This window comes from Myotis myotis, unplaced genomic scaffold, assembly GCF_014108235.1.
Source record: "Myotis myotis isolate mMyoMyo1 unplaced genomic scaffold, mMyoMyo1.p scaffold_m19_p_10, whole genome shotgun sequence".
Lineage (NCBI taxonomy): Eukaryota > Metazoa > Chordata > Mammalia > Chiroptera > Vespertilionidae > Myotis > Myotis myotis.
The window spans coordinates 53,276,056-53,303,573 of NW_023416314.1; the positions used below are offsets into that span (position 1 = coordinate 53,276,056).

The 27,518-nt window shown below is 53.4% G+C and overlaps 1 protein-coding gene across 2 annotated transcripts in view; it reads right to left on the reverse strand.

The window, feature by feature from the left end:
* Window positions 1-5,604: 5,604 nt before the first annotated feature.
* Window positions 5,605-27,518, reverse strand: part of USH1C (USH1 protein network component harmonin) — a 45,439-nt gene continuing 23,525 nt past the window's right edge. The window contains exons 15-27 of one of the 2 annotated variants that reach the window (XM_036325578.1): window positions 25,322-25,371; window positions 21,856-22,005; window positions 20,401-20,517; window positions 19,428-19,901; window positions 15,985-16,104; window positions 14,821-14,871; window positions 12,121-12,162; window positions 11,547-11,600; window positions 11,115-11,214; window positions 10,029-10,135; window positions 9,135-9,137; window positions 8,607-8,662; window positions 6,079-7,341 (exon numbers count right to left, since the gene is read on the reverse strand). In XM_036325578.1, coding sequence (XP_036181471.1) covers window positions 7,218-7,341; window positions 8,607-8,662; window positions 9,135-9,137; window positions 10,029-10,135; window positions 11,115-11,214; window positions 11,547-11,600; window positions 12,121-12,162; window positions 14,821-14,871; window positions 15,985-16,104; window positions 19,428-19,901; window positions 20,401-20,517; window positions 21,856-22,005; window positions 25,322-25,371 — 1,448 coding nt within the window. In that variant the 3' untranslated portion in view covers window positions 6,079-7,217. The other variant, XM_036325577.1, reaches the window with a different exon arrangement.

Consider the following 27,518-nt stretch of genomic DNA (forward strand, 5'->3'; position numbering starts at 1 on the left):
AGGTGAATGTGCTGAATACCACCGAACGACCCACTTAAAATGATTAAGATGGTAAATTTTATGTTATGTGTAGTTTACCACAATTTTCAAAAAGGATAATACAACTTCTCTTATCTCCCCAAGAGGGCCAAAGTTTTGGAACCAGGACCAGCCCCTAAGGTGCCACGAAGACTAGGGTTCTTACTCCATAGGTGTGTATATTGCAGAGTTTCGGGTGAGAATCCACAACCCTTTCCGTCCCCTCTCAAAGAAGCAACGTTGTTGTTTTATCTATCTCTCCTTTCTGGAGGGGAGGGGCCACCGTCTCTCTCCTGTATGTAAATGGGGAAAATCCATTGTTTCCCATCTCTGGCCTATGGAGCCTCTCACCACTCAAGTAGGTTTTTCCATCAGGTTTTCATTGCACCACATGAGAGGTAAAGTCTGGGGCAACTGAGAGGGGGAGAGGGACAGACATGCTTATCATTTACTGTAAGGCAGTTGATGAGCACTCTGTCTTTATTCTAGAAAACCTTGTGTGCACTTCAGGCTAAAGTTAATAAAGATGAATATTAAAACTCAAATCTGTATACGTGTGTGTGTGTGTGTGTGTATGAACTCAGCTGGTGGCCTCTTGGGGAAGCAAGTGCTCCCTAGAAAGGGAAGGGGCATGGAGGACTTTCTGTATGTAACACGTGGAGGGGAAGCAGCTCCCCTAGTTGCTGGAGTTGTAAGTTTGGGGGGCACAGGGGCAGGGGAAGGAACAATTTGCCTTACACCTATCTTTGGGAAGCTCCATCCTGAGGGGTGAAATGGGCTCCAAGCGGCTCTTTCTACAGCACCTATCCCCGATTTTTAAAAAAGTTATCATTCACTTGAGATCCAAGAACTGTTTCTAAGTTCTCTATCTATATTCCTTTAGAGTCTCATCAGTCTGTGAAGTAGGTACTATTTATGCTCCTTTTTATACTTGGGGAAATGGAGATAGAGCTTCAGTAGTGTGCCCCAGGTCAGATTTGAGTTCTCACTTCTCAGGGTACTTGGGGAGCAAGTGTTGGGACAGCTGTGTCTCAGCTGTGAGAGTTCTGTGGTCATAGCAGGCCCCTCACTTCCCCATTTCTTCTCCCCAAGTGGTGGCCAAGCAGCTGTGAGTTGGTGAGGGTTCCACACACCAAGGGAGCTAACCCCTGGCCTCCTGAGCACCCGATTCCTCCCAGAGTAGGTCACAGGGACAGGAAAAGGGAAGAACAGAAGGAAGGGAGGGGGAGAAGGAACTTTGGGGGACTGAGGTCCTTAGTGGACCCTGCTTTGTGCCTGCCAAGATCTATTTCTCCTTCCTCTGTAACAGCACCCCAATTTTCCTTTTGGAACCCATCCTTTCCCTTCACTCAGTCCATGGGGTGCTGATGGGGCTACATGTGTGAATGTGTAACGCAGGCTTGGCCAATTGGAGAAGGCCTTACCCTCAAGTCAAGCAAATCAGAGTAAGTCCTTGGGATTTAGCTGGCACTCTTAGGATGGAGATGTGCTTTTTCCACGGGGGTTGCACTACGCGGTAGACTACGTTTTGGATGCTGGAGGGCCATCTTGGCATCACATGGGAAGAGCCTATATGAGAATGAAGCCAACCAGATGGGGGGAGAGTCCAGAGATGGTGTGCTGGGTAATTTTACGTATCAACTTGGCTAGGCCACGCTACCCAGATATTTGGTCAAACATGTCTGGGTGTTGCTGTGAAGGTATTTTTTTAGATGAAATTAACATTTAAATTAGTAGACTTTGAGTAAAAATTATCCTCTATAATGTGGGTGGTTTTCACCCAATCAGTTGAAGAGGTTAATGGAAAAAAGACTGATGCCCTTGAGGAAGAGGGAATTCTGCCCCCAAACTGCCTTCAGACTTGAGCTGCAACATTGGCTCTTCCCTGGGTCTCCAACCTGCTCGCCTGCCCGGCAGATTTTGGACTTGCCAAGCTTTGCAATCGTTTGAGCCAATTCCTTAAAATTTCTCCTCTCCCTCCCCTCTTTCTCTTTCTCTTTCACCCCCACCCCACCCTCTGACAGCTACAGATGCCCAGAACAAGTTCCCAATGTCTTGTTTTACTACTTGGATCTAGTCAGACCTGACATCAGCTACCCCTGGATTTTTTACTTCAGTGGTCTTGAATTGGGTGACCTATCTCTGTCACAAAGGGTCCATCTCAGTGGGAGGTGTTGGAGAGTTTTAAGGAGAGCCAGGTGTGGGCTGCTTCACTCTGCAGAGGGAAGGACACAATGAAGCAGAGAAAAGATAGGTGCAGAGAGGAATTATTTTATGGCTGGAGTTTCCCCTGGTGCTTCTGAAATCATATTCCACCCATCCTTTCTTTCCCACTTCTCAAAGCAGTATAGCATGGTGGTCAATATGGACTTTTGGAGCCACCCTGCCTGGGTCTACATCTGGCTCTTCCATTTACTATTTAAGTCAGGTACGTTACTTAAGTCTTGGTGCCTCAGCTCCCTTGATGAACATAAACAGCATCATTGTCTCCTCTTAGTAATGTCTGGTAACGATTACCTGTCACTACAGGCTTAGGGCTCAGCGCAGTGCTTGACACAGAGTAAATACCTAGCAGTTAGTAGCAATCTTACTCCCACCAAGGTCAGTGGGTGGGCTGCTGGGGTGCCCCTCCAGGCCCCAGGAGGACAGCTGTGGCAGGACCTCTGCCCTCTCCCCGGGCCAGCCCCCATCTGCCTTTCCCAGGGGCTGTGCCTGCGCCCTCCGGTTCTCACAGAACATGGCCAGCCTGGGCCCAGGGACCTGGGAAGGGTCACTGCAAGGACAGGAAGAGAAAAGGGCTTTCAGCTCTGAGAACAGATTTTTATCCAAGTCTCAGGCTTGGGAATTAGGTTGGAGTCGGGTGAAAACCAACTTCCTAGCCCTGCTCAGGCCCAAAGGGGTGTCTCTAAGCACAGAGGCTGTACCCCAGCCCTTGCACTCCGACTTCCAGATGCAGAGGTGAGAGGTTCAAGGCCAGCTCAGTAAACCCGAGACTAGCTGTGGGAAGCAAGTTCAGTGAGATAAATAAAATGCTAAAAGTTCACAGTCAAAGGGCACCTCGAGTTCCCAACTTTTTCCGGTTTTGTTTCCACGGTGCAACAGAAATGGTAGCTCTACCACCAAGTTAGGGGGACACTGGACAAGAAAGCCCCTCCTTGGCCTCAGTTTCCTGAATACCCAAGGATGGGAGGTCGATTCAAAGGTGGCAAGTAGGGCTCATCTTGTGGCCAGGTTTGATCAGCTGTTAGTGGCTCCCTGTTTAGCTGGTTAGAGAGAGCACTGGGATTACCGTAGTGATGTCTGCCATGTGTGTGGGAGCCGATGGGTGATGCATGGCTGTCCTTTGCCTGGATGGGTTTTTTCCTGAATACTCAGCCTTGGCACTGAAGTGAATTCCCAGGTCTGGCCCAGTGCCCCTAGTGGACTCTTGCCTCAGAAGGGCCCATCATGGCTCCCCTGGAAAGTTAGGAACTGCTTTAGGCCCAACCTCTAAACACATTCTCTGGGCTTTCCACTTCTTACCTGGTTACTGCCAATGTCTGTTGGGGAGAGCTGTGTACTTTGGGTTCAACATGGGAGAACTTTCCAATACATGAAAATTGATTTCCTTGATGATAGTGAAGAGGAGTCAGGCCTTATAAAAAAGCAAGCTGAAGCCCACACACCCTGCCAGCCCTAGGCAGCCTTGTGGCTCAGAACTTATGTCACTCACATCCCAGCCTCCCCTATTCCCTCTTCCCACCCTGCCCAGTGGCACACCTTCCCTGCTCCTCTCCTCTAACCAGGGGCTCAGGCCCTCTTTGTTGTCCCACTCATCAAGCGCTGAAAAGCACTGATAAACTCATTTGTTCTGAGGTGCCAAGAACTAAGAATAGCTGGAGATAACTTCCAATGCTGAGATTCCAGGCATCAACAAGCAGGAGGCCTCAGCAGCAGTATTTGTGAGTCACACGAGGAGGTAACCATCGCTGAACAGCAAGCAGAATGTTAGTTGTTCTTCATCAACTATGGGGAGAATTGTTCTGCCAAAGGTCTGGAACCTGAGACATTCCACTAGGGCTGCCCTGCCCTGCACAGGATGTGGTGAGAGGGTATGGTCTCTGGGGTCAGAGTGCCTGGGCTTCAAGTGCCAGCTCCACTTTCTCACGTGACCTAGGGCAAGTCAGGTAACCGCTTTGTAGTTCAATCTTCTCTTAACAAAACGGGGTTGGTGATGATATTATTACCTACCTTGTAGAGTCATTGTGGGGAGCAGATGCTCTTAGTGGTTAGGATAGTCTCTGTCATGCAGTCAATGCTAAGTGTTGGCTCCTTGGGGGGCCATGCACCCACCCCAGTCATTGCAGTTTGAGGTGGCAGACACCAGGGTCCAGCCCAGGCCTCGCCCATAGTGGGTGGCAGCAAAGATGAGCCACCTCCTTTTACCTTCATTTTGGAATTGTCTCCAGAGTCAAGTCAGGAGCTAGATAAGAAAATACAGAGAACACCTCAGCATGGCTGCTGTCTCTGGAGCTATTAGAAGGTCATTGTGGCTTTGTCTCCACTGAGATCAGAAAGTCCAACAGATTCTCTCTTTCTCTGTGCCTCCCATCGATTATGACTTGCTCCCCACAGTCTCTATTGCCTCAGCAGCTATGTTAGGTGGGACCTGATGCCACCCCTAGCCATAGCTGATTGGACCTAGGAATGATCCCTGGCCCTAGGGCTGCCCACTCAGGTGAGTTGGCCCAATCAGATTCTGCCTTGGGAATTTGGAGTTGGGAAATGGAAACTGAGCCAGGTGATGGTGATGAAGTCACAGCTGAAAAGTCACCTAGAGCTTGGCCAATGATCATGATGGCCATGTTCAAGCTGAGCCCTGGGGGTACAGAGGAAGCTGGTGGCAGAGACAGGAGGCCTGAACAGAGAGTGCTGCTCCTTTGAGACACTAAATCAGAACCACTTTCCACTTCCAATTCTCAGGAAGCCTGAGGACACTATGTCTCCTTGGCTCGGATTTCCGTAAGATGCCTAATACTGACACGACCCCACTCTCTTCCCTGGAGCTAGCCTGAGAGCGTTCCTAGGCCCTGTGACCAGGAGGGCCTCCACTTATCCTCCGACAGCTCCTTGGCTCAAGCCCTGTCTCCTTCCATGAGGTTCTGCTGGATGTAATTTCATGGACGGGCTGGACCCCTGCACCTCCCTCACTCACACCCTGTCTTGGGGACCTCAGGGGAAGCAGCCGTGGCCATGCTGTCCCTGAGAGAAGCTGGGGAACCCCACACCTTGAGGCAACCATCTGGGGCCCCTGCTTAAAGCTATGCTTTCTGGAATTGAGTAAAGTCTCTACGACACTGGCTTCATTTCCTGCCATCTTTCTGCTGAGAAGACACTGAAGCCCAGCTCAGCCTGCCTCTGCTGCCTCAGCCTCGGCTCCAAGCAGCCCCTGGCCTTGATTATTTCCTTCCTGTGAGACCCAAATTCCAGCACTGGGTTCTGTTTCTCACTCTTGATTAGGAGCCAAAACGTTATATGTTGTTGTTTTTTTAATTTCACAGTCTTGAATTTGCTACCCAAATCCACACTCTCTCCTGTAAGCTGGAAAAGAAATCTGTTTATTTTACTGATGAGTTCAAAGTAAGGTTTGTGGCAGCAATCTTAGCAGCAATGACAGCAGGAAGGACCAAGGGGAGAAGGGTGTAGAGAGTGGGACCGAAGAGTCAGGTCCTATTGGATTTCAAGGGAGAAGTCTCCCAGGGCTGGGAGAGACCAAATTCACAGGGCCAGAGAGAAGACATGCGAGTCCGGCTTCCAGGGGCCCTTCCAGAACGATTGGCTGCTCTCCCTCCATACTGGCCTTCAGAGCAATGGCCGAGGTGCTCCCATGCAGCTCCTCTACAGGGCCAATGGGTGTCTGAAGCCGCTGGGTGCTGACTGTGGGTTTCCAGGGTGCCTGCAGGCTGGCGTCTCTCAAGGCTGGTTCCCGGCTTTGTGTTCAGAAGGGCGGGTCCAGAGCTCACTGGCTTCGAGGGGTGAATTTGGTTTCTCCTTCTGGACTTCAGAAGAAGGTCCTGTGGGGAAGATGAAACAGACCAGGAGGGTGCAGGCCTTGTGGGTGCACACTCAGCCCAGGGAAGGGCCTGACAACAGGCAGAACTCCCCAGGGGTGCACGGCCCTGCCAACCTCTGGCAGCCCCTCTTGGTGCAGGCCCCCAGCAGCTACACACCAGTCATAGCCACAGCACACAGGAGGCCAGGGAGGAAGCAGAAGGGACACCTGGGATGAGGTAGGAGGGGGCCGGAAGGCAGAGGGGCTGGGGTCCCTCACAAAGAGCAGAGGACACGCGACAGAAAACATAGGGCCACTGAGGCCATCCCCGAAACCACAGCAGAGCCGGCCAGTGGTCTTGGGAGCATGAGGCCCTTATGTTTTGAGGAACTTGTGACAGAAAAGACATAAGTCCAGGCTTGCGTCTGCCCTAAATGCTGCTAGCTGTGGGCTTTAGACCACACCAAACACCAGTTTCACAGCCACCTGCCAGCTCTGCCCATGGGCACAGCCCTGTCACAGGGTGGAAAACACATCCCACAGGTGGGCTCCGCAGTGTCCCTCAGATAAGAATCCAGAGCCACGGGAGAGAGAAGGCACAGAGAACAGTTTGGTCTGAGCCAGGCTCAGGCCACTACAGTCACAACATGAACAACCCCAATAGGCCAACCCTGGTTCTTTGGACCAGCCTTCATTGCTTCTTAATCGCCCTGGCCCTGCCCAAGCATGGGGCGAAGTGGAGCAGGGCTCCCAGAAGGTGGCACCCCAAGGAAGGGGAACTCCAGGCTGCACTTGCTTTGGGGTCTCCAAGCCCGTGGTGCCCGGGTTGAAGCACTGTCTGTGCCCAGCAGAGGATGGTGCTCACCGCTCCATCCTGCTCACTGGGGTGCTGTGTGGGACCTGTGGCAGGTCCCAAGGGCTGTGGTGAGTCAGGATGCCCAGGACCCAGCCTGCTACAAAGCAGGCTCTGCTCAGCTCCCCTGAATGAGAGAGCCTTTGAGTCCAACAGAAACCCAGTGTGGCCAAGAGCAGGCCTGAGTGGCACTTCAGGAATGGCGCCTCGTGGGCCCCTCCAGACACCAGTCCAAAGAACCTGCCGACGGCATGGGCAGCAGACGGCCACGACACGCAGCATGGACAGACGGGGCCCTGCAGCCCGCCTGCCTATTCACCGTGGGGGGCTGCCAGGCTCCAGCTGCAGGAAGAACCCGTGTCTAACCACGGGAGCACGGTCTTCAAGGAGCTTTCGGACCGGCTGGGGGCTTTCGGCTGCAGAGGAGGGAAGAGAAGAGCTACATACGCAGAGCAGAGCAGGAAACACAAAACAGGGCTCAGTTATTCCCAGGCAGAACTCCATCGGACCTCTCCCTTCACTTGGCTCCTGCCTAGGCCCTGGGTTCCAGAATTCCTTGCTATGAGACCTTGATTTCTCTAAGACATGCACAGGACTCAGCCTCTGCTGGGCAGGGGGAGCAGGCAGGTCCAGCCACGACAGGCAAGCAGAGGGGTAAGGAGGTGATGTGATAAGATGAAGATGGAGGTCAGACACCAGAGAGGTAGAGAGAGACAAAGACAGAGACAGAAAAAGACAGATAAAAATGGATGCAGAGCCGAAACCGGTTTGGCTCAGTGGATAGAGCGTCGGCCTGCGGACTGAAAGGTCCCAGGTTCGATTCCGGTCAAGGGCATGTATCTGGGTTGCGGGCATATCCCCAGTGGGAGATGTGCAGGAGGCAGCTGATCGATGTTTCTGACTCTCTATCTCTCTCCCTTCCTCTCTGTAAAAAATCAATAAAATATATTTTTTAAAAAAATGGATGCAGAGACTCAGAGATAGAGAAGCAAAGGAGAAAGTAAGAAAGAAGAGGGAAGGCAATGAAGAGAAGAGAAGGGGAAAGAGTGGGGCAGATGGGAGAGAGAGATTGACAGAGAGAATAGGGAAGAGGGAGAGAGGGGAAGGAGACAGAGAGGACTGAACTAGAGATCCACACAGGTACAGAGACAGGAATGAAACAGAGAGAAACAGACATATAGGAAATCACAGAGGAAGATGGAAACTGGACCAAGGCTCTTCGCAGATCCTGCAAGTAGGGCCAAAGTCTGTGGTCCTGGCAGCTTAAAGACTCAGCAAGAAGCAAAGCAGTTACTTATCAGGGAGACCATCCAGAGAGTTAAAGACAGAAATCTGTAAACTAGCTGATGAGGGTGTGAGGGCTGAGCCTCTGAGTGGGGAATCAGAAGTCCCGAGGCTTTGTACCAACTTCACCATTTACTTGGTCTGAGACCTGAACCTCTCTGGGCCTTAGTTTTCCAGACGTAAAGAAGAATTTGGACAAGATAGTCTCAGAGGCAGCTCTGAAAATGCTTGAGGACCATGACTTAGTTCTAGGCTTTCTCTAGCTCAGTGAGTTCTAGGAGTGATTTCTACTAGAAGCTGTGTGCTTGGGGCATTCCTTCAGGCTGATGGAGGCCGGGAGTGGGCTGGCAGAAGGGAGCCAAGATTCTGGAGGAGGAAGAGACAGAGGAGGTAGTGTGCCAGGCTCCCGCACACACTTACAGCTCGTCATCATACTCCTTCGGGGGACAGACAGCAACAACAAGGTCGATCCAGTCCTGTGGGGAGAAGGTATGTGATGCTAGGGCATGCTCAGGGATTGATGGCATGTCTGCCCCTGACACTCCATTCCCATTCCTGGGCACCATGGCCCAGGATCAGCTGGCTCGGACCTTCTTCTCATGGGAAGGTGGGCCCAGTTGGGTCTGGAGGACCTCCTGGTGGGATGGGTCTCACTTTGTGGCCCCATGGTCTGGGGAAGCTTCCAGTCTCTGAGGCTTCAAACCACAGAGCCAGGGTTGCCAGGCCCTTGTATGACACCAAGTTCCCAAATGCTGACCTGTGGACCAGGGCCAGGCAGCATCCTTGGGGTCATGGGGGAATTTCTTAAAACTCTAGATTCTTGGACTTGACCCCGGGAAATCTAGGGTAGGTCCTGGGAAACAGTATTTTTAACAAGGTCCCTGAGTTATTCTGAGGTACAGCCAATTAGGGAATTGTAGGCTAGATTTCTGATCCTAACGCATGCACCCCCTCAATGGATCACTGCCATCCTTGGCTTATCCATCATTGTCCACCCTTGATTTGGGCGTATTCAATAAAAGGTATGTGAACTACCACTGGGTCCCTCTACCAAGCAATAGCTCCTAGTATGGAACTGAAATCTCTTCCCAGGACCTCCCTCCATCCAATCCAGTTCTGTTCTCAAGAACCACAGATAGCACTTCTGCTCCCTCTACCCTAAGGCAGCCCTTCAGATAATCAAAGACAGTCATCATGTTACCCGTAAGTCTTCTCTTCTCCACATCCCTTCATGTGGGTCCCAGTCCCATCTGGTCAGCTTCCTCGGCTCTGAACTTAATACCCCAGGCTCGGCTGCCTGCATACAGTTGCACAGGTTGTGCATTGCACAACATGAGCGGGCGCCATTCACACTGTAGTTGGTAGGAGGGCACCCCTCGAGTTGTGCAGTGCACAGCCTGGGAGATCTTATGTGGTGGCCCTGACCCAGGTGTCTAATGAGCACAGAGCAGGCTACCCTCAGCCCCTCCTCCATTCTGGGCCCTCTGCTTCTGTGAATGCTTTCTAGTAGCCCCAGGCACTCTTGATTCCTGGTCAGTGCGCACTTACAGAAGACCTTAAGTTTTCTTCTTGGGTGGGTTGCCACACCTAATCTTCTGGAGTCTGTATCTGTGCTACTTGCTTTTTGGATTCAAAATCAGGAACTGACATTTATTTTTCTGAATCCCACATTGTCAGACTGAGACTCTTGGCTGAATGGGGTATGTGGGCATCACCCAAGTGTTGCCTGGATCCTGGATACCCCCCTGGGATGAGGAACCCCGGCTCTAAGGCCTGGTTGCAGAGGCCAGGGTTTGAGGCAAACACACAAGGGAGGGAGTCAGGGAGGAGGTTCGCTCTTACCCCCTGATTCCAGGCCTTCTGCAGGGCAGCCTCAGCCTCAGCCAGGGTGTAGTCCGTCACGATTTTGCCATTGATTGCCATGACCTCGTCTCCTTTCACAAGACCGCCTGCGGGAAGATGAGGTTGATTGGCAACTGGGCTGTATGTGACATGTGCCTAGCCCAGGGCTTGGCTAAGGGGGTCACCGTGGAGCTGCAGAAGAAGCCTGACTCCTGGATTCTGAAAGCTCACATGGGCTCCGGAAGCACGAGGGGAAACAATCCACCAGGTTGCTCAAAGGCACTTCCTTCCCACACCGTCCGCACTCCCTCACCCCCACTCCACTTAGTAGACAGGGACACCAGTGATAATCTTTGTCACTCAGCTTTACTACGGGCCTCTGCTATTTCAGAGGGAGGCAGGCCTGCATTCCCAGGGAGGTTACTAGAAATATGAGCTAGTTCTGCAAGCCATCCCTCTCTGTGCTCCAGCCCTGCTGGTCTGCTTCAGGGCCCTGAGCTGGCCAAGCTCTTTCCTGCCTCACCTGCTGTTCCACCTGAAATACTGTTCCCTCTCTTTTTCGTCTAGTCTACATCTGAGATGAAATGTCTTCTCTTCAAAGAGGTCTTCCCTGACCCCCACTCACTCTAAAGTAGATCGCTCTTTTTATTCTCTCACTGTATCCTGGTCCTTTCCTGCAGAGCATAGTTCACAATTTGTAATCGGTCTCTTCCCAGCAGCCCCCTTTCCCTTGGTGGCTTAGGGGCCCCTCAGAGTTCCCACAGCTTCCCTCCACCCCCATAGTCTTTTGTCAGCCCTTGGCAGACTGCACTGTTATTGTCAGTACCTGGTGATTCTGAGCACGTTTTCACCACGAGATGGGGAGCCCCTGGAGGGCAGGGTATATCTGATTTGGCTGTGTACTCACAGGCCCTGGCACCACTGTATGCACACAGGCAACATGTGGTACTGGGTGGACGGATGAACAGGAAGGGGCATTCTTGAGCAACTGCCAACCACTCCGAGTGGGCAGCTGTTGGCTTTCCTGCAGAGTCCTGTATAACCACCACACCATCCCCAAACCAGGACACGGCTGTCCCCTCTCACCATGCCGCTCAGCAGCTCCCCCCTCGTAAACAGCCGAGACGACCACCTTGCCGATCGGGGAGTCCACACCACCTTCCAAGGCCAGGTCTAAGGATCCCTCCTGGTTAGAGAAAAACAGGCCTTAGGGAGCCAAGCAGACAGCAGCCTGTGGGCACCTGGGCAATGAGCCTCTTGACAGGGCCACGTAGAGGACAGGAGAAGCCATGGGGCCAATGGCAGGGCCGTAGGGAGAAAATGAGGCATGGTCACCAGGCAGGGCCAGGGCGTGGGACACCACCACAGGAGGGGCCCCCTCAAGGGAGAGAGGAGGGACAGTGGGGATCTGGGGAGTCAGCCAGGAGTCTCCTGAGAGTTGGAGAAGCAGGGGACCAAGATGGGAGGGACAGGGGCAGAGAAGCGTGGCGGCTACCCAACCTCCATGTGCCCAGGTACCTTCTTAATGCGCAGGAGCCGGATATCCTTCCCTATGATCTGCTCTGGGGTGAACTAGAGGGAAAAGACAATGGGGAGCTTTGAGTCTGTCTGAAGGATGAGGGTGGGGCAAGGGTGGGAAGGGACATGGCTGTCCTCAAGCACTTAAGGAGGACATGGACAAGGGGACTTTTCCCAGCCTCCCACCATCAGTCTGGAACTGGGGGTCCCAGCCCCACTGGGGAACATGTGGGCACACGCACAAATCCCAGTTCCATTCTTCCTGGGAATGTTGTGAGATGGCGAGAGCATGTCTCATAAACACACAGCACAGTGCCTGGCATGTAGTTAGTGCTCAGTGAGTGTAACTTGTTATCAGACACACACACACACACATACACCATACACTTCCCACTTGAATGCCATTTGAAAGGTGCCTTCACAGGAAAGAGCAGAGCAGTTGGGGCCTTCTTGGGGCTCCTCATGTGCTCATCCCTGGCACCCCCAGGGCCCAGAATGTATCACCACCAAACACATTGTAACGCCCAGCCCTCATTCCTGGGGTTACTCGCGGGGGAGGAGAGTTCTCTCTCACCATGGAGTAGGGGTCAAAGCCTTCTTCATATTTCCGGAAATCCTGGAAGCAAAGGACGGTGTTAGGGCAACAGATCTGAGACCCCCGAGGGTCACTGCAGGAAGCAAGCTTAGGGCAGAAGTAGAGGAAAGGGTGAAGGGGCCAGGTGTGGCCTGGATGGAGCATGCAGGAGGAGGCTGGCAGCCCCAACAGCCGGAGCACCCCTGCCCAGGAGAAGCAGAAAGCTGTGGGAAGCATCAGGAGAGTCCCAGCCCTGGACCCTGCACTGTTCCTGGGAGTGCCGGGGGAGGGTGGGGTGGGGATGGGGGTGGGGTGGGGTTAACATCTGTGGCTGACAGGGGCACCAAGCTGAGAGGTGTCCAGGTGGCCTAGGCAGTGCCAGCCTTATTGAAGGTCTTATCTTCCCACAGCCACAGGTCCTATGGCCCTACTTCAGTTCCTGCCCCTGCCCTGCGAGGCCAGGTCCAGACTTTTGGAGGGGAGGGAGTGAAGCCCAGCTTTTCTCCACGCAGGGCTATGATCCCAAAGAAAGACCAACACTGTTCAAGAGACTGCTTATCCTGGGGAATCAGTCACAGGATGATGGGGAGGGGGGCAGGAGCAAAGGGAGCGCAGGCACCATGAGGAAAGGCAGGAAGTCTGTGCCTGCCCATGTCCAGTGTTGATCTTAATGTAGTGTTTATCTAGAAGGTGAGAGGCCTCCTCAGAGCCTTCGCTGGGGAAGAGGCGAGAGGACACACAGCTCAGGGGACCTGGATGGTGGGGACTCTGGGAACAATATTCCCAAGATGTAGAAACAAGGTGGTGAGAAGGGAGGAGGAGGTAGAGCCAGGAGTCACACAGAGAGCGGGAGCCCGGGGTCCACAGACTGAGGGGCCAGGCACACCAGGCCGGAGAGCAGCAAAGCCTCTGCTGGTCCCCATGGGAATATGGGAGCAAAGGAGCGGCCTTTCTGGACTGAGCGGAGCCACCCCCAGCACACAGTTCCCTAGGCCACGCCAAGTGTCCCTTGAGGCCCGTGTTCAGCATCATGGGGAGGCCACAGCCACCGCTATGCCCAGCATAAAGCATCCAAGCTCGGGGTACAAGACGAGGGCCACATATCAGCAGATGGCTCCCTGGGCATCTGCCTGTCCTCCCTCCTCTCTAATCTTCATCACCTCGGCTCAACCCCAAAAACCCAAGGAGTCTCCAGCCTGGTCCAGCTCGAGGCCACCCCCAGGTCAGTCTATGGATGTCAGGGCAGCAAATCCATAGGCAAGTGAGATCAGGAGGCAGGATCTGAGTCAATGCTCTTTCAGGAGGGCCCTGCCTACCCCTGGCTGTCGCTTCTGCAGAACTCGGCAGTGCTGGCTCAGGGCCCGAGAACCTTCCCCCTGAGAATCTGCTCTCAGGGATGGGCCAGATGGCAAGTGCTTGTGTCTTGTGTAAATTTAGATCAGAGACTTATAAGCCATTATAGCTGGTCAGCCCTTGAAAAAGGAGCCCAACCCTTCATCCAACAGAGGAGAAAAGGAGGCCCAGAGAGGTGACATTCATGCCCAAGGCCAGCCAGTCAGTGGGCAGTGGAGCGAGGGCTTGACTTCCATTCTCACCTTCCTGCCTCTCTTCTTGGACTTCTCACCTTCCTGCCTCTCTCTCTTTGAACCTGTGTGTGCCCTAAGCAACACGGCCCTTACATGTCTCTTTGACAATCCTGGTGCTTGGAGAAACAGAATGGCACAGCGTCAAGGGGCCCAACCCCCCGAATTAAAACCTGGGGTCTGACACCGGCTGTGTGCGTCAGAACATCACAGGTGTGTTTCCTAATCTCTCTGCGTGAGTTTCTCATCTACAACATGGGGATGATGATAGCACGTAACTCCTAGGTTGCTGTAAAGATGGAATGAATTAACAGACATAAAGTATTGAGAGACAGTGCTTGGCGCAGCACACCTTCTGTTAGCCACCGCCTGTCATTGGGAGCAGCCTCCTTGGCAGACCCCCATGTTTCACTGTCAGCCGACACCTCCCCTCAGCTTCCTGCCTGTAGTCACATTCGCCTGTGGTTGGGTGGTGGGTTATCAGTGCAGAGTTGGGCTGCACGATCTCCCTCCATCTGGGCGTCTCTTTCATTGGTGGTGAGGCAGCCAATCAGTGGTGGTTCTGTGGATGTGAGCCCCAGAAGGTGGGAGGATAAGTGGCTGCCTCCCGACCTCACTCATGGACCAGCTAGGACCTCTGTGGCCCCGTGCACAGGAGCACCCTGGGCAGATGGAGGATCTGGGCCATCACTTCCTCCCTGATGTGGGTTCAGTGTGGGGTGGGGGGTGGGGGTGCTGGGTTGACTCTGTGATCTGCCTTGAGGGGCCAAAATGGGGGGAGGGGCAGGTAGAAACCTCAGGCACCTAGGGCTGGAACAAGGGCCCATCTTGGCCTCTGAGGATTCCCTCTGTCCTATTCCTCTTTGAACAAACAGCAGTAAAAGAGCCAAGCCCCCAGGGATCCTGCATGGGGCCCAACAAACCTAATGTCCCCACCTGACACAAGACCCTCCCCAACCCCTGGCTGTGGCCATGGGGACACAGCTTTGGCCTGAGGCTCCCAGCAGATGGCGCTAGGGGCCACCTGAGAGCCACCAGCACTCCCAGAGAGAGAAGTCAGAGTGGGAGACACGGGGTGGCAGGGAGGACCACAGACACACGACGGGTATCACTGTACTTGTCTGAACGCTGTCTGATAAACCACCATCCTCTTCAACATCTCCTGTGGCTGCCAGAAAAAAAAAAAGTTCCATGCTGGATGTTACCAACAGGCCTCGTCTGCCCCCTGGTGCCCGATCACGGGCCTGCTACCCTGGGTGGCCCTGACAAAATCCCTCCCCAAATAGACACAGCCTGATTTACATTCTGGCCCGTACGATGTCCCCAGACACACAGCTACCCAGTTCTAGTCAAGCAGACACCACCCCTTGTCATCAGCCAGAGCATGCGACACAGATGCACCAGCCGCTGTCACGAGAGCATGAACCTAGCTTGTCGGGAAGCTGACAGGACAGCTAGAGCTCAAAATAAGTATCTGAGCTGCCCTGCCCTGACATTTGGGTAGGGTTTTTTTGAAAGGAGAATTAGAATTCTGGCATGATTCTTCCCGCCATGGATGGGAGGCCAGTCAGTGGCTGGTGCCCCTGGAGCAGGTGCGCATGAGTCCCAGCTCGCTTAGCTGTGGGTGACCAAGAGTGGGCAGACCTCCCCTCTCCCCCAGCACCACACCTCACACTCTCAGTCCCAGAGAGGAGTGAGACGTGAACTGGAGGGTGGATCTGCTTTGGCAAGGTCCCCTCTGAGGGTGGTCCGTGCCATGTGGAGCCACACCGCGCATTAGGGGCAGAGGCAGGACCACTGGAATCACCGTAAGTTTAGGCAAGTTGGCAATGTGGGTCAGAGCTTGGGCTTTGGATTCTGAATGACCCTGAAGTAAGAAGTAAGTCCTGGCTTTGCCTTGGGCACCTGACTTAACCTCTCTAAGCCTTGGGTTCCTCAAGTGTGAAAGATGGATAACAGGTACCATCTACTGGGTTGGTGAGGATTAAGTGAGACCCTGCAGAGCCGACACATGGTAGGCTCACAGCAAGTCTGAGCGGTTATTTTTATTACTTCTAGATGGAGCTGCAGCCTGTTTGGTCAAGTGAGGAACAGGAATGTCACTGGCCATGTTAACAACCACTTACACCAGGTGGGTTCATCTTGTGGCCAATGAGATGGTTAGGAGATGGCACCTGATGTGAGTTTGTGTCCCACCTCACTGTCCCTCCAGCAGAACCCAGAGGAGGCGGCCCTGGTCTGCTCTCTGGAGATGCGCTGGAAGGGGACCCGGGAGGCTTACCAGGACCTCGGATTTCACCGCTGGCCTATAGATGAAGTTGGACTCCTGGTGGACCATGACAGGCTTGGAGATGGTGGACACGCCAGGGCCTCGTGGAGGCTGTGGACTTGGGCAGAATGTCTAGCGAGGTTAGTTTAAGAGAGACCCGTGTGAGGTCATGGCGGGCATGGCCCAGGTCAACCGCGGCACTCTGATACACGTGCAAATTCACACCGTGCGCATGCTGAGCCAGCCTGGTCCTTTCGCCCACCAGAGGTCCTGGGGTCTGATCTTCAGCGGAGAGATGAGCAATCTGCTGGCCACAGTGTGCCCTGAACTCAGACACTACGTGCCTCTAGGGAATCAGGGACGTGAGCCAGAGTCTGGTTCTGGGGTCACCAGCAGCCACTGTCACTCAGAGGATAGGCTTTCAAGGCTTCCTCTCAGTGGCCTTGGATGCCGTCCAGCCTCCTCTCTCCCTAGGGCTTCTCTCTTCTGGCCACGGACCCAGTCCCCTGACTGCACAGGAAGTATCTGCTGTCCCTGATGGGTGGGCATAGAGTCTCTGGAGGCTGGGGGTGAGGAGCAGTAAGAGAGGCATCCTGTCTGCTTTGCTCTAATGCACTTGATCCTCTTGGGTAACACAATTCAAATTGGGTCACAAACCCTACCCAGGGCCCTTGGTGGGTCCCCACTGACTACTGAGCCCCTTGACTTGACCCCAAGATCCTTCATGAGCTTCTCTACCTCCCTTTATACTCATTGCTCACTCCTCTCCCTTCTCACACTGCCTACCTTTATCCTCCAAAATGCCAGGTTTTCTTGCCTCAAGGCTTTTGCACATGCTCTTTCCTGCTGCTTTACCTCCCAGGTGTTAGCTTGGGAAGGCATTCCTTGAGCTTTTCCTCTCCACTTCCGCTACTCATCCCCAGTGTTCCCCCCCTCTCCCTCTGGTAGTGTGGTGGTTTCCTGCTTACTTGTCTGTCTCCCCACAGGACTGTCTTGGGCAAGGACTGGGCTGCCTATTTTGTGGTGGTGCTCCAGTGCCCACCATAGTGTCTAGCATATAGTAGTTGCTCACTAAACATGTTTTATGAACAAAGGGATGACTTAGTAGTATAGTGGGCACATGAGACAGTGCCTGGGGGTAGATATGACCCTGAAAACCTTCCCTTGGCTGGTGCTGATGAGGCAGGTACAGAAGCCAACACAGGTGTCTTTTCCCATAACCGGAGACCTGCTGCTGGCTGGGCTGACAGTGCAGATGTGTGATCAACCACACCTCCTGCTGCTGCACTGATGACAACTCACTAGGAGCATACAGAGAGGAGGGTGGCAGGGTTGCGGGTGCAAGGGCCAAAGTGCTAACTAATAAAACAGCAGCCCCTGGCCTTTGAGTCAGGAAAACCCTGGCTTTGATGTTGCTTAAGACACTTATGGTCCCGTTTTTCAGAGGCTCCTTGTGCTGGGGGAGTTTTTAATCCTCCCCGTGCTCTGACCAGGAAGTAGCAGTGGGAACTTCATAATTCCTGGAGCAATCTCTGGGAAAGCTGGATCCTGTTTTGAAGCTTGACCCTGACTCAAAAATTGGCAGAGGTTACCTCCAACCTCATGTTTGCAGCTTCACCCAAATTTTCTTGTACCTTGACTTGTCACTGGTCACAGTTAATGTCTACGGAGCACCTGCTATGTGCCTGCCATACTCCTAAGCATTAACTTAGAATGAGGCCAAGTGTTAACCCATTTGATCCTCATAACAGGGAGGTGCCATTACCTCACCCAGGCTTAGCTTGATGAGTTAACACATGCTCAGCCAGGATTCACACCAGGCAGTTCCTCCTGGCAGTTCCCTGCACTTGCAATGCCCTCCCCCAAGTCTTTCATGCATCGCCATCCCTTAAGGTTCAGCTCTGCAGAGATGCCTGCAGCCTCCCATTAGAAGGAGTCTCTCCCACACAACACCTGACCTGTGCTGATTTTATAGCCGGTCCTGCCCTGTCAGCTGCTCATTCTTCCGATGGCAAAGTCCTGGAGAGCACAGGTGGGCCCACCTCCCGGGTCCTTTGCAGCACTGCTCCCCTCCCCCTTCACACAGAGAGGCACAAGGCAGGTCCTCAATCCATGATTTTTGAATCGAATTTGTTGAGGAAAAGCTGCCCCCCATCTGGGTGGGGACCCCTCACAATAAGGATGTGGTCCTCTGTGCCAGGCTCATTCAACTGCCTGCAAACCTGGTCCTGGCTGGGCTCTGAGGGAAGACATCCCTGGAACAGTCAGGGCTCAGGACTCCACCAGAGGTTCAGAGGGAGTCTCCCCCTCCTCACCCTCCCAGAGTCCCCATGAAAGCCAGAGCCTTGTCTGCATCTGGCACTTCCTCACTCCCACCTTCCTTCCCCAGGCTCTCCTCAGTGCTCGGAGAGGCTCATTCTGCTCTGTAGGCAGGAACTCAGATCCAGGCAGGGAAGGTTAATAAAAGCCACTGATCGGTACTACTGCCTGCCCTCCCCCACATACCTGCCACAGTCCCCCTCACACCCACACCCCCAGCTGACATGGGCTGCATGGGCTCTGACGCCAGCCTGGCCCCACAGCTATTGGAGCAGAGGAATATTTTGTTTTTTCCTTCCCAGGAATCAAAGTTCTGTGTCTTCCTTGAGGATTGCCTCTTCCAATGTAGTCTTTGCATTTTGAACAATTAATAAGAAATATGTCTTTTTGAGAAAGATCACTGTTCTGCCTCCTGATTCCAAGAAAACGATCCCTAGTCTTTTCTTTTGATAGTAAATTTGGAGATTTCTAGGAATTCTCCATCTTCATCTTTTCTGGAGCTGGAAGATGGCCAGACATTTCTGGGGATTATACTTCAAGCCAACGGAGTTGATTGGTGCCATAGGAAATGCTGCATTGGGCAGTGTTATTGCTTCATTTACAGAGCTTACGATTGCTCCCCTGAACCCCCTTTTCCTCTGTTAAACTGTGGATTCATTTCCCACACTCAAGGCTTTCTAGGCGAATAGCAGGACATGACCAGCTGTGACATAGTGCACTGGCTACCCAGCCCAGCCTTGCAAGTACTACATTGAATGTCACCAGCCCACACTAGCCAAGAGGAAGAGAGGGCAGCTTCACCCAAATTTCCTTGTACCTTGATTTGTCACTAATCACAGTTAGTAATGTCTACTGAGCACTTACTGTGCGCCTACTGCAAACATCGAACATCGATACACTGTTGCTCATCCCAAGTACCACAGGCCATTCCCCATACAATACACACTTCAAAACCAGCAGAAACCATCCACATGCAGGGTGTGCACAACATGCAGGCTGGGAGCTCATTCCTGGAAAGTGGGGTGGGGTGATGTTTCCTCCCGTCTCCGCTCCCAGCGGCAGTGGAGGACACGGGAAACAGCAGCCCCGCCCACTCCACCCGCTTCCCAGGGTAGCACGCAGAACAGGGGCAGTACCTTTGGGGTGGGTGGGAAGCTCCGTTCAGGGATAGGGGAATTGGCGGGCTTCCCGCTGTGGTTCTTTGCCTCCCAGTCCTCTGTAGGATTGCCTGTGTCCCCAGCGCGGAACGTGTGGTTGCCCAGTGCCTCTTCCAGGGCAGAGGGCAGTGGGCGGGTAGGAGCGAGGTCTTGGGTGGGAATAGATGGTGGGGGAGGGATGGGGATCGGGGGTGGGGTGTGCTGCACCCAGGGTGAGGATGAGGCACTCACACGGCCTGATGACGGAAGGACAGGGGTTGCGGGGACCTTGGAGGGTGGGTTGGAGGGTGGAGGATGGGGCATCACAGGTAAGGCAGAGGGAATCTTGGGGGGGTAGTAGAACATGTCCAAAGAGATGTCATCCAGGTCAGTGGTGTGGAGGTGCAGCCCGCCAGCGAAGCGTCTCAGGGGTGGGGCCAGGGGAGACATGGAAGGCGGGGGCCCCGTGGTCATCTGGGGGTTGCAAGGAAGTTCTGTAGTCTTGGGGGGAGTGCTTCACTTCACAGGACATTGAGTACAAGGCTCTTCTAATCGATTTCTCTTACTGCTGGAGACCTACCACCCTCACACCAGAGCCACATGGGTGCCACCTGAGCTCATGCTGGACAGCTGGTAGGGAATGCCCACATGCAAGAGGGTCCCGCATTATGCCATTTGTGGGTGACAAATAAGGTGACCATATAATTCACCCTCTAAACTGGAATGCGCTTGACAGTGAACGTGGCCCTCTTAGTAGTTACACCAGGACAAGGGGCCTAGCTGGGACCATCGCAGACAAGCTGGGACTTAGTGGTCACTCTGGAGACAAGCCCAGGAAAACAGCTATGCTCTCCCTCCTCAAGAGAGGAAGGGGGAGTGCGCTGGACAGTGGCCATCGTGCCTCCCGCTGCCCCCAGGGCGGGTCGTTCGGAAGGCAGCAGGAGGAGGGGCTTGGAAAGAAGGGCTCTGTTACCTCCGAAATCTCATTATCAGCAGAGGAAATCTGCTCAAGGCGAGTCTGACAGAGCCTTTCCACCCAATACTGAATCTTCTCCGATTCCTCCAGGTCTTCCCGCTCCGTCTCGGACACCTGGGACCCAAGGCCGAGGCACAAAGGAGAGGGAGGACAAAGGGTGCACTTGAGTCACACGTGGGCGGCACACACGTGGCGGCACACACGTGGGCGGCACACACGAAGCGTTTCTTAGAAAACCCCAAAGTACTGTTGGTGTGTCAGCTGTCTAGAAAAAGACCCAAGCTTGTTTCAGTGGGCCCAGAAGACGGGCAAACAGGCGGGGGGGGGGGGGGGGAGGGTGTCGCGGTGTTGGTTTGACTAACGCCACTTGTAGGAACAGTCAGAGAAGGGGCTCATGCATTGCCTGGGATTCGCTGGCCCCTGAACCCTGAGGTTCTTAGGATTCTCCACCAACGGCCCTATTGCAGGCTCCTCGCACATTCCAAGCGTTTAACTTTACATTTCTTTTCCCTTCCAGGCTGCCTTGTCCTCAGAAGCACAAGTTCAATTTTTTTAATTTTGTGGCTAATCTGTTCCTAGTGCCAGACCTAATGCACTTCACATTCTCCAGGACTTCCCTTGTTTTGTAATGCAATCAGCTTGGCCATCTGTCACGGAAGCATGAAAGGAAGCCGAACCAATGCTATCTCAAACAGCTAGGGAGTGAAGGTCACCCAGCTCACCTAGGAAGTAAGAATTACTCATGCTGGAAGACTGCTTTGGCATGTCTGGAAGGGAACAGCCTTAGATACATCCCCAGGTTGAAGAGGTCCAGCCTCAGACTCACGCTCTGCTGAAGGGAGCAGCCTCAGACCCATAGCCTGATTAGTTGAGGGAGAGCCTGAGATATCCTGCCTGTGCACGTGGTTAGCCTCAGACTCATACCCTCAGAGCCCAGGCACTTTGGGAAACCCTGGTCTTGAACTTGTAACCTGGGGAGGGGGGCAAACTGATTCAGATGGAATGACAGGCAGGTGGGAGGCTAACTTCCGACCTACGTCTTAGGCAGAGGGGTGAGCCTCTGACTCACAGCCACACCTGGGGCAGAGAGGCCGAGTCTTGGACTCATAGTCTGATACAGTGGGGGTGGAGGGCACAGACCCAACCGCTGGCCAGGTGTGGGGAGGGCTGACCTAAGTCCTACAATCTGAGCAGAGAGGTTAGCTTCAGACCCACACCCGAGCAAGGAGGCCAGTCTCAACCCCAAACATACATCTAAGCCAGAAGCTAGTCTCAGATGACCCTGGGCAGGCGGGATGACCTCACCCTCCACACTAAGGAAGGGGGCGGGGCTCACTCCACCTTTGGACTCCATTTGGGAGAATAACTCTGGCTGGTTCCCTGGGGGCATGATGGGAGACAACCAAGCCGCCTCCCAGGGGTGCTCACCTGGCCTTTGAGCAGGTCACCTACCTCCTGGGCCAGCCGGTTGATCTTCAGTTGCTTTTCCTTTTCCAGCATTTCCTCTTTTTCTTTGTAAAGCTTTTGCTCAAACTCCAGTTCCTTCTTATTCTTTCTCAACTCCTGCAGGCTGTCATACTTGGCTTTCTTATCCTTTCCTTTCTGAGCAGATGTGGCATTTTTTACACGACAAGGGTTACAAGGTAGTGTTGACACTGGCACAGCACCACAAACAGGGCATTCAGTCCTCAGCAACACCAGGCAACCATCCCATGGTGAGCCCCTCCCCCAGCTCTGCCCATGGGCATTGGAGCTCAGGTTTATGACAAGCGGTCACTGCTACTCACTGCAGAGTAGGAGACACAATCCCTTTACCAGAAGAATGGGTTTACTGATTCACTAACTGGCTGTGTGACCTTGGCTAAGTTTCTTAACCTCTCTGGGCCTGATTAGCTCATCTCCAAAATGGAAGAAATACCTGCCCCATAAGCTTGCCATCCAGAGCCAATGAAATAACATCTATAAATGTGCTTTATAAGCATGAAAGTACTGTATAAATAAAAGGCATTGCATTTATTTCCTAGTATCTGGGCACATGCCTTCTCCAATATCTGGAGAGAAAGGTGTCTCATATGTAGACACCACATGATATAGTCTCTTGCCCAACACCAAACATCTAATAAGTGGTGGTGCCAGGATTTGGTCCTGAGTCTTCCAGGTCCCACAAAGTTTCTACTGTGTCCAGATGAGCTGGGGGCAATGGGAGCATGGCAGGTGTCAACTCCATCACACAGGCCTGGAGGATATAGCTAGCTCTCTGGGGAGGGGACAGCAGGGAGTCAACATTCTGGGGAATGTCTGAGGAAGGAGGAAACCCACCTGTGAGCTCACCCCACCCCCAACAAACCTTCCTGGGGCCTGCTCTCAGAATTCCTGAGTCACTCCAGCATCGATGGCCAGGAATGAAGATTTGAGTTGACTAGCGATTGTAAACAGCTAGAAGGACTTGGGTGGGGAGGTGCCATTACGGACTTATGCTTGAGTCATCCTGCCCCCTAAAGACAACCCCCACCTCTGGGTGCGTGTACTGTGCTCTGGAGATGATCCCACCCTCCCCCATCTGAGGGATGGGATCCACCCCAGAACAGTCTAGGGGCCACTTGAGAAAATGGTTCTCTTTGCTACAGAGTCCTGCTTGGTTCCTTGCCTACCCTGTTGACTAGACTCTTGGCTCACTTGATAGATGAATCCCTGCTATCAGACAGCAAATCCCCAGGAGGCGCCAGAAACATTGTGCCTGGAGGCAGCTTGCTAGAGGAAGGGAATGGCCTCCCACAGGCACCATTATGATAGGAATGGCCTTTCTGTTGGTTAAAAGACCCCACCAGTGCTACGGTTTTGGAGCCAGGGCACCTGGCTGGGGCAGGCACATGTGACCGTTTCTGTCCCATCTCCAAGAAAGCAGCGCCTGCTTATGGAGGCAGAAGGGCAAGGTGCCCCATAGCATTGTCTACGGCTCTCAGAACAGTCTGCTCCAGGTGGGTACTCAGTTGCATGTGAGTCTGCCTCCATGCCAGATGGTGGGCCCCTGCAAGTATGGCTGGTCTTCATGATTCACTCATGCAGTCCTGGTGAGAGGGCTAGTCAGAACCACACATCCTCAGGCCCTGGCATAGACTCTGTGGGGCCACTGACTGGGGGCTTTGAACCCCAGAGGGATTACTTCCAGGTTAGGAATTGAGACATGGAGCCTTTAGCTTTTCAAATAAGGGAGATGTTGTGCATCAATGGTCATGGCCATAGACAGCCACATGTACTACCTGGGCACTGGGTGTTCCAGCTCCCGGGAGACACGGCATCTCACGTGGCCCTGGAGAAAGTGGCTGTGGATTTTCAGAGCCAGCAGGAGGAACACGATTCTGGTGTCCTTTTAGCTGTCGGTTAAATTCATGGCAAATATTCCTTTCAGTCGGGACTAAGGAGAGGCAGATGGGGTGGATGTGTTCTTGCTGCTACCAAGAAGCAATTTCCCTCTCTTTTGGAAATGAAATGGAAATCGAAATACCAGCTATTTCTGGAATGACTGAACTAATGAGTAGGGGGAAGCAGGTCCACTTCTTTACCAACAGCACTTCTCAAGGGACATGATCTCTGCGGGGAAGTGTGTGTGTGTGGAGGAGACTCACACACACTTCTCTTACATTTGCCGAGTTATCAATGCCTGGGAAGGATTTACCTACCCATCTCCTGTCATTCATTTTTCAAGTAGAATCCTGTGTGTGTGTGTGTGTGTGTGTGTGTGTGTGTGTGTGAGTGTGTGTGTGTGTGTGTGTGTGTGTGTGTGTGTCTAGTTATAATCTAGTAGAGACCGTATATAGGAAAGAATTCGACACGTAATGCAATGAGGCATCCTAAGCCAGGGTCAGCCTGTAAATGGAAAGGACAGTTTGATGAGACCAAGTCCTTTCTGAGGCCACCGCAGTGTGGAGAGGAGTCCCCTAAGGGGCTCTGTCCTGACTTATTCAGTGTCAGACAAAGCATGATCTGTGCTCCTAAGGGAAGACGCTCTCGATCAGGAATAATAGTGCTGTCTTCGTATCTGAACGGTACTGTGTTGGAGGAAGGGGTAGATGTTTCTAGCACATTAGATATTCCCATGTACAGGCAGGGAGAAGCTACATATGACCAAGGTCACACCGCGGCCAGGGCTTTGGTTTCTGGAGGCCAGACATCCCGCCAGAAAGAGCCGGTCGAGTGATGACACCTACATTGCTTCACCCAGATTTATGCTGATGCCTGGATCCCAAATGCCAAGTCATCCTGAATGTCCAATCTATAGATGTTAACAGCGGCATTTTCATAATGAAATGCCAAAGTGATTTAGAAAGAAAAGGGATGAGAAAGGTTTATGGGGCCTGGAGATACATAGTAATAAGGTTTAGAGAGAAAATCTAAGGCCTCAGAGACCAGAAAACTGCATTATCCGGGGCACGTGCAGAGATATTTCTAGGGAGAGTTATGATTGGTGTGGCTCTTTGTCTCAACCCGAGGCAGCAAACTCCCGCCTCGGCAGCTGGTCTGTGTCTGGCTCAGTCGGCCTCATAATCTGCATTGTGACATTTCCCTCTGCCTGTCCTCAGCTTCCGGTCTTGGCCGCTGGGTCTGCTTAACAGAGCGACAAAGCAGCAGCTTCCTGCCATGCCCCTGCCCCGGATGCCCTGTGCCCAGGAGGGCTGACCCAGGTGGTGCCTGATGGTGCCTGGGCAGGTTTCACCCGAGAACCCCCCCACCCCCCACCCCATGATGCCTCTGTGACAGGGCCCTGCCCTCTGATGACAGCCTGACAGAGAAGCACAGCCCTCGAGCGAGCAGTCTGGGTCACACTGTTGAGCATTGACAGGAAAAAACAATGTTTGGAAAAGGCCAAAACCCACAGCAAACTCAATGGCAAACGGCACAGCACCCAGCCCTGTCCTACCTTCCGGATGGATGGGAACTTGCCATCGTAACGATAAAACCACCCAAAGGCTGTAACAACACAGAGAACGGAGCCGTGAGACAGTTCCGCGCAGCCAGCACCCAGCGAGGGCAGAGGCCGGGAGCGGGGGTTCCCATGAGACGAAGAGCAGCACAGCTGGTCCAGCAGCAGAACGGCGCCCTCTGCCTGACTCTCCACTTCCCTGCCTCGCCTGGGCTGTAAAGCAGGCCCAGGACCACCTGAGAAAGGCCCCGATTGCCAGGCCCCGGGCCCCTGCCGCTGCCTCTGGCTTTAGAAATCAGTGCCAGACAAACCAAAGAGAAAGCCCCTGGTGGGAGGATGAGCTTTTCCAACTCAGAGCCACTGCCTGCAAGACACAAAGCCCCGCTGAAAGGTAACGACGCTTTTCCTGACCGACGTCTGGTCCCTCCATCCAAGAAATGGCTCGAGACAAAAGGGAGCCTGGGTCTCTGCCTAGAACTGCTGTCAGCCAGGACAAAACAGTCTTGTCCCACAGTCCAGGCCATATCCTCCACTTTCAGTGTTGGAAGAGAAAGCGATGATTGGGGGCAGCTCTGGGAAGGACGGCTCAGGCAGCCAGCAGGCAGATCGGCCTCCAAAAGAGCATATCCCCGTCCAGGCCAGACAACCCGGGCACCAGCCCCCTGCCTTCCTCAGGCAGCAGCATGGCTGGGCAATACCGCAAACCTGAAGCTCCCCGGCCAGTGGTGAAGGCTTAAATAATTACTCACTCTGGACCAGTATGGGCTCTAGAAGAGAATCTTGAAAGCCCCTTGCTGGACCAAGCACTACCCTCTAGTTGCCGGATCTTGGGGAGATCTGGGTGTCCTGGGGAGAGGCCCGAGGAAGAACTTGGCCTTGGCCATACTTAAAATATTTGAACCAGCAGTTCAGTTGTACTGTGTGCACCAGCCGACATGTCAGCCTGGCTTTGTTCTCAAGGTTTTGTGTGCAGTGCTTGGACCAAGCCAGCGCTGGGAGGAGGTCCACAGACTCCAGTGGTCTCCACCATATGCTGGTCCCCCAAAGCCGGACGCAGGGATGGCAGGGCAGGTGGGCAGAGCAAGCAGAGCAGCAAGGCCAGGGAGCGAAGCGGGGGCCGCAAACCTGCTCTCCCTGCTCCTCCGTGCCTCTGTCCCGGTCGTTGGCAGGCTCAAGCTTAGGCTCCACTCTCTGATCATCTACCCGGGAAAACAGGGGGAAGCTGGTGAACCGAGAGGGATTCAGGAGACCCAGAGGCCAGAGGCGCTTCCCAGGAGCCTGGGGGCCTGGGACCAGCTTCCTCTAGGGGAGCTGTGAGGTCGGGGGCAGGAACAGGGCTCAGGAGCCCAGTGCAAAGCTTTCTCGCTTTGGGATGGCGCGTGTCGAGCTTTCAACCTTGGTAGCTTTAGTTTCTCTGTCTGTAAAATGGGCTCACAACACGGGCCTGTGATCTGACAGCAGAGTGAGAAGCATTTTGTGGGGCGTCCAACTGACACAGAGGTGTGGCACAGAGGATGGGAATACCTGAGTATTATACATGTTTGGTGCCAGAGCATACAATGGGAGGACAGATCCTCTTGGCTTCTTACCACCTGCAGACCTCTGGGTCCCCCAGGGACTGTTGGAGCTGTGTGGGCGGACTGGGGACCCTGAGGAGGTGGGGAGATTCCCAAGGGTAGAGGGGCACACATGGTCAGGAAGACACGAATTTTGACATAATGTGGAGAATAGCAAACCGCCCATTCCCGTGGTTTCCAACCTGGACTCCAGCCGCCCTGGGATGGTAGAAGGTAGTATATAAATTTGCTGTGAGTTTTTTATTAATATTTCAAATATTAATTAGAAGAACTTGCCCAATAACCGATGAAAGGGTAAAGGTTAAGAGCCATTGCTTTTGGCTTGATTTCTGGTTACTCGACAGTGGAACACTGTTTGTTTCTTGCTAACAAGAATGACTACCTAATCCAACAATGGGGACACACATGATTACTTAATAGTTTGGTAGGAAAACAACTCAACGTCCAAACCATGGGGCCTATTGGGTGTGGGGACTAATTGATTGATGGGGTCCGTAATGGCAAGAGAAGGGTGGAAATCCCTAGTTTAAACCTCTTCACCTCTCCAGGCTTTTTCTAGCTCTGGGATTCTTGATTAAAATCCCTCCTCCTTGTTGGTTTAGCTAAGGAAGTTCTTC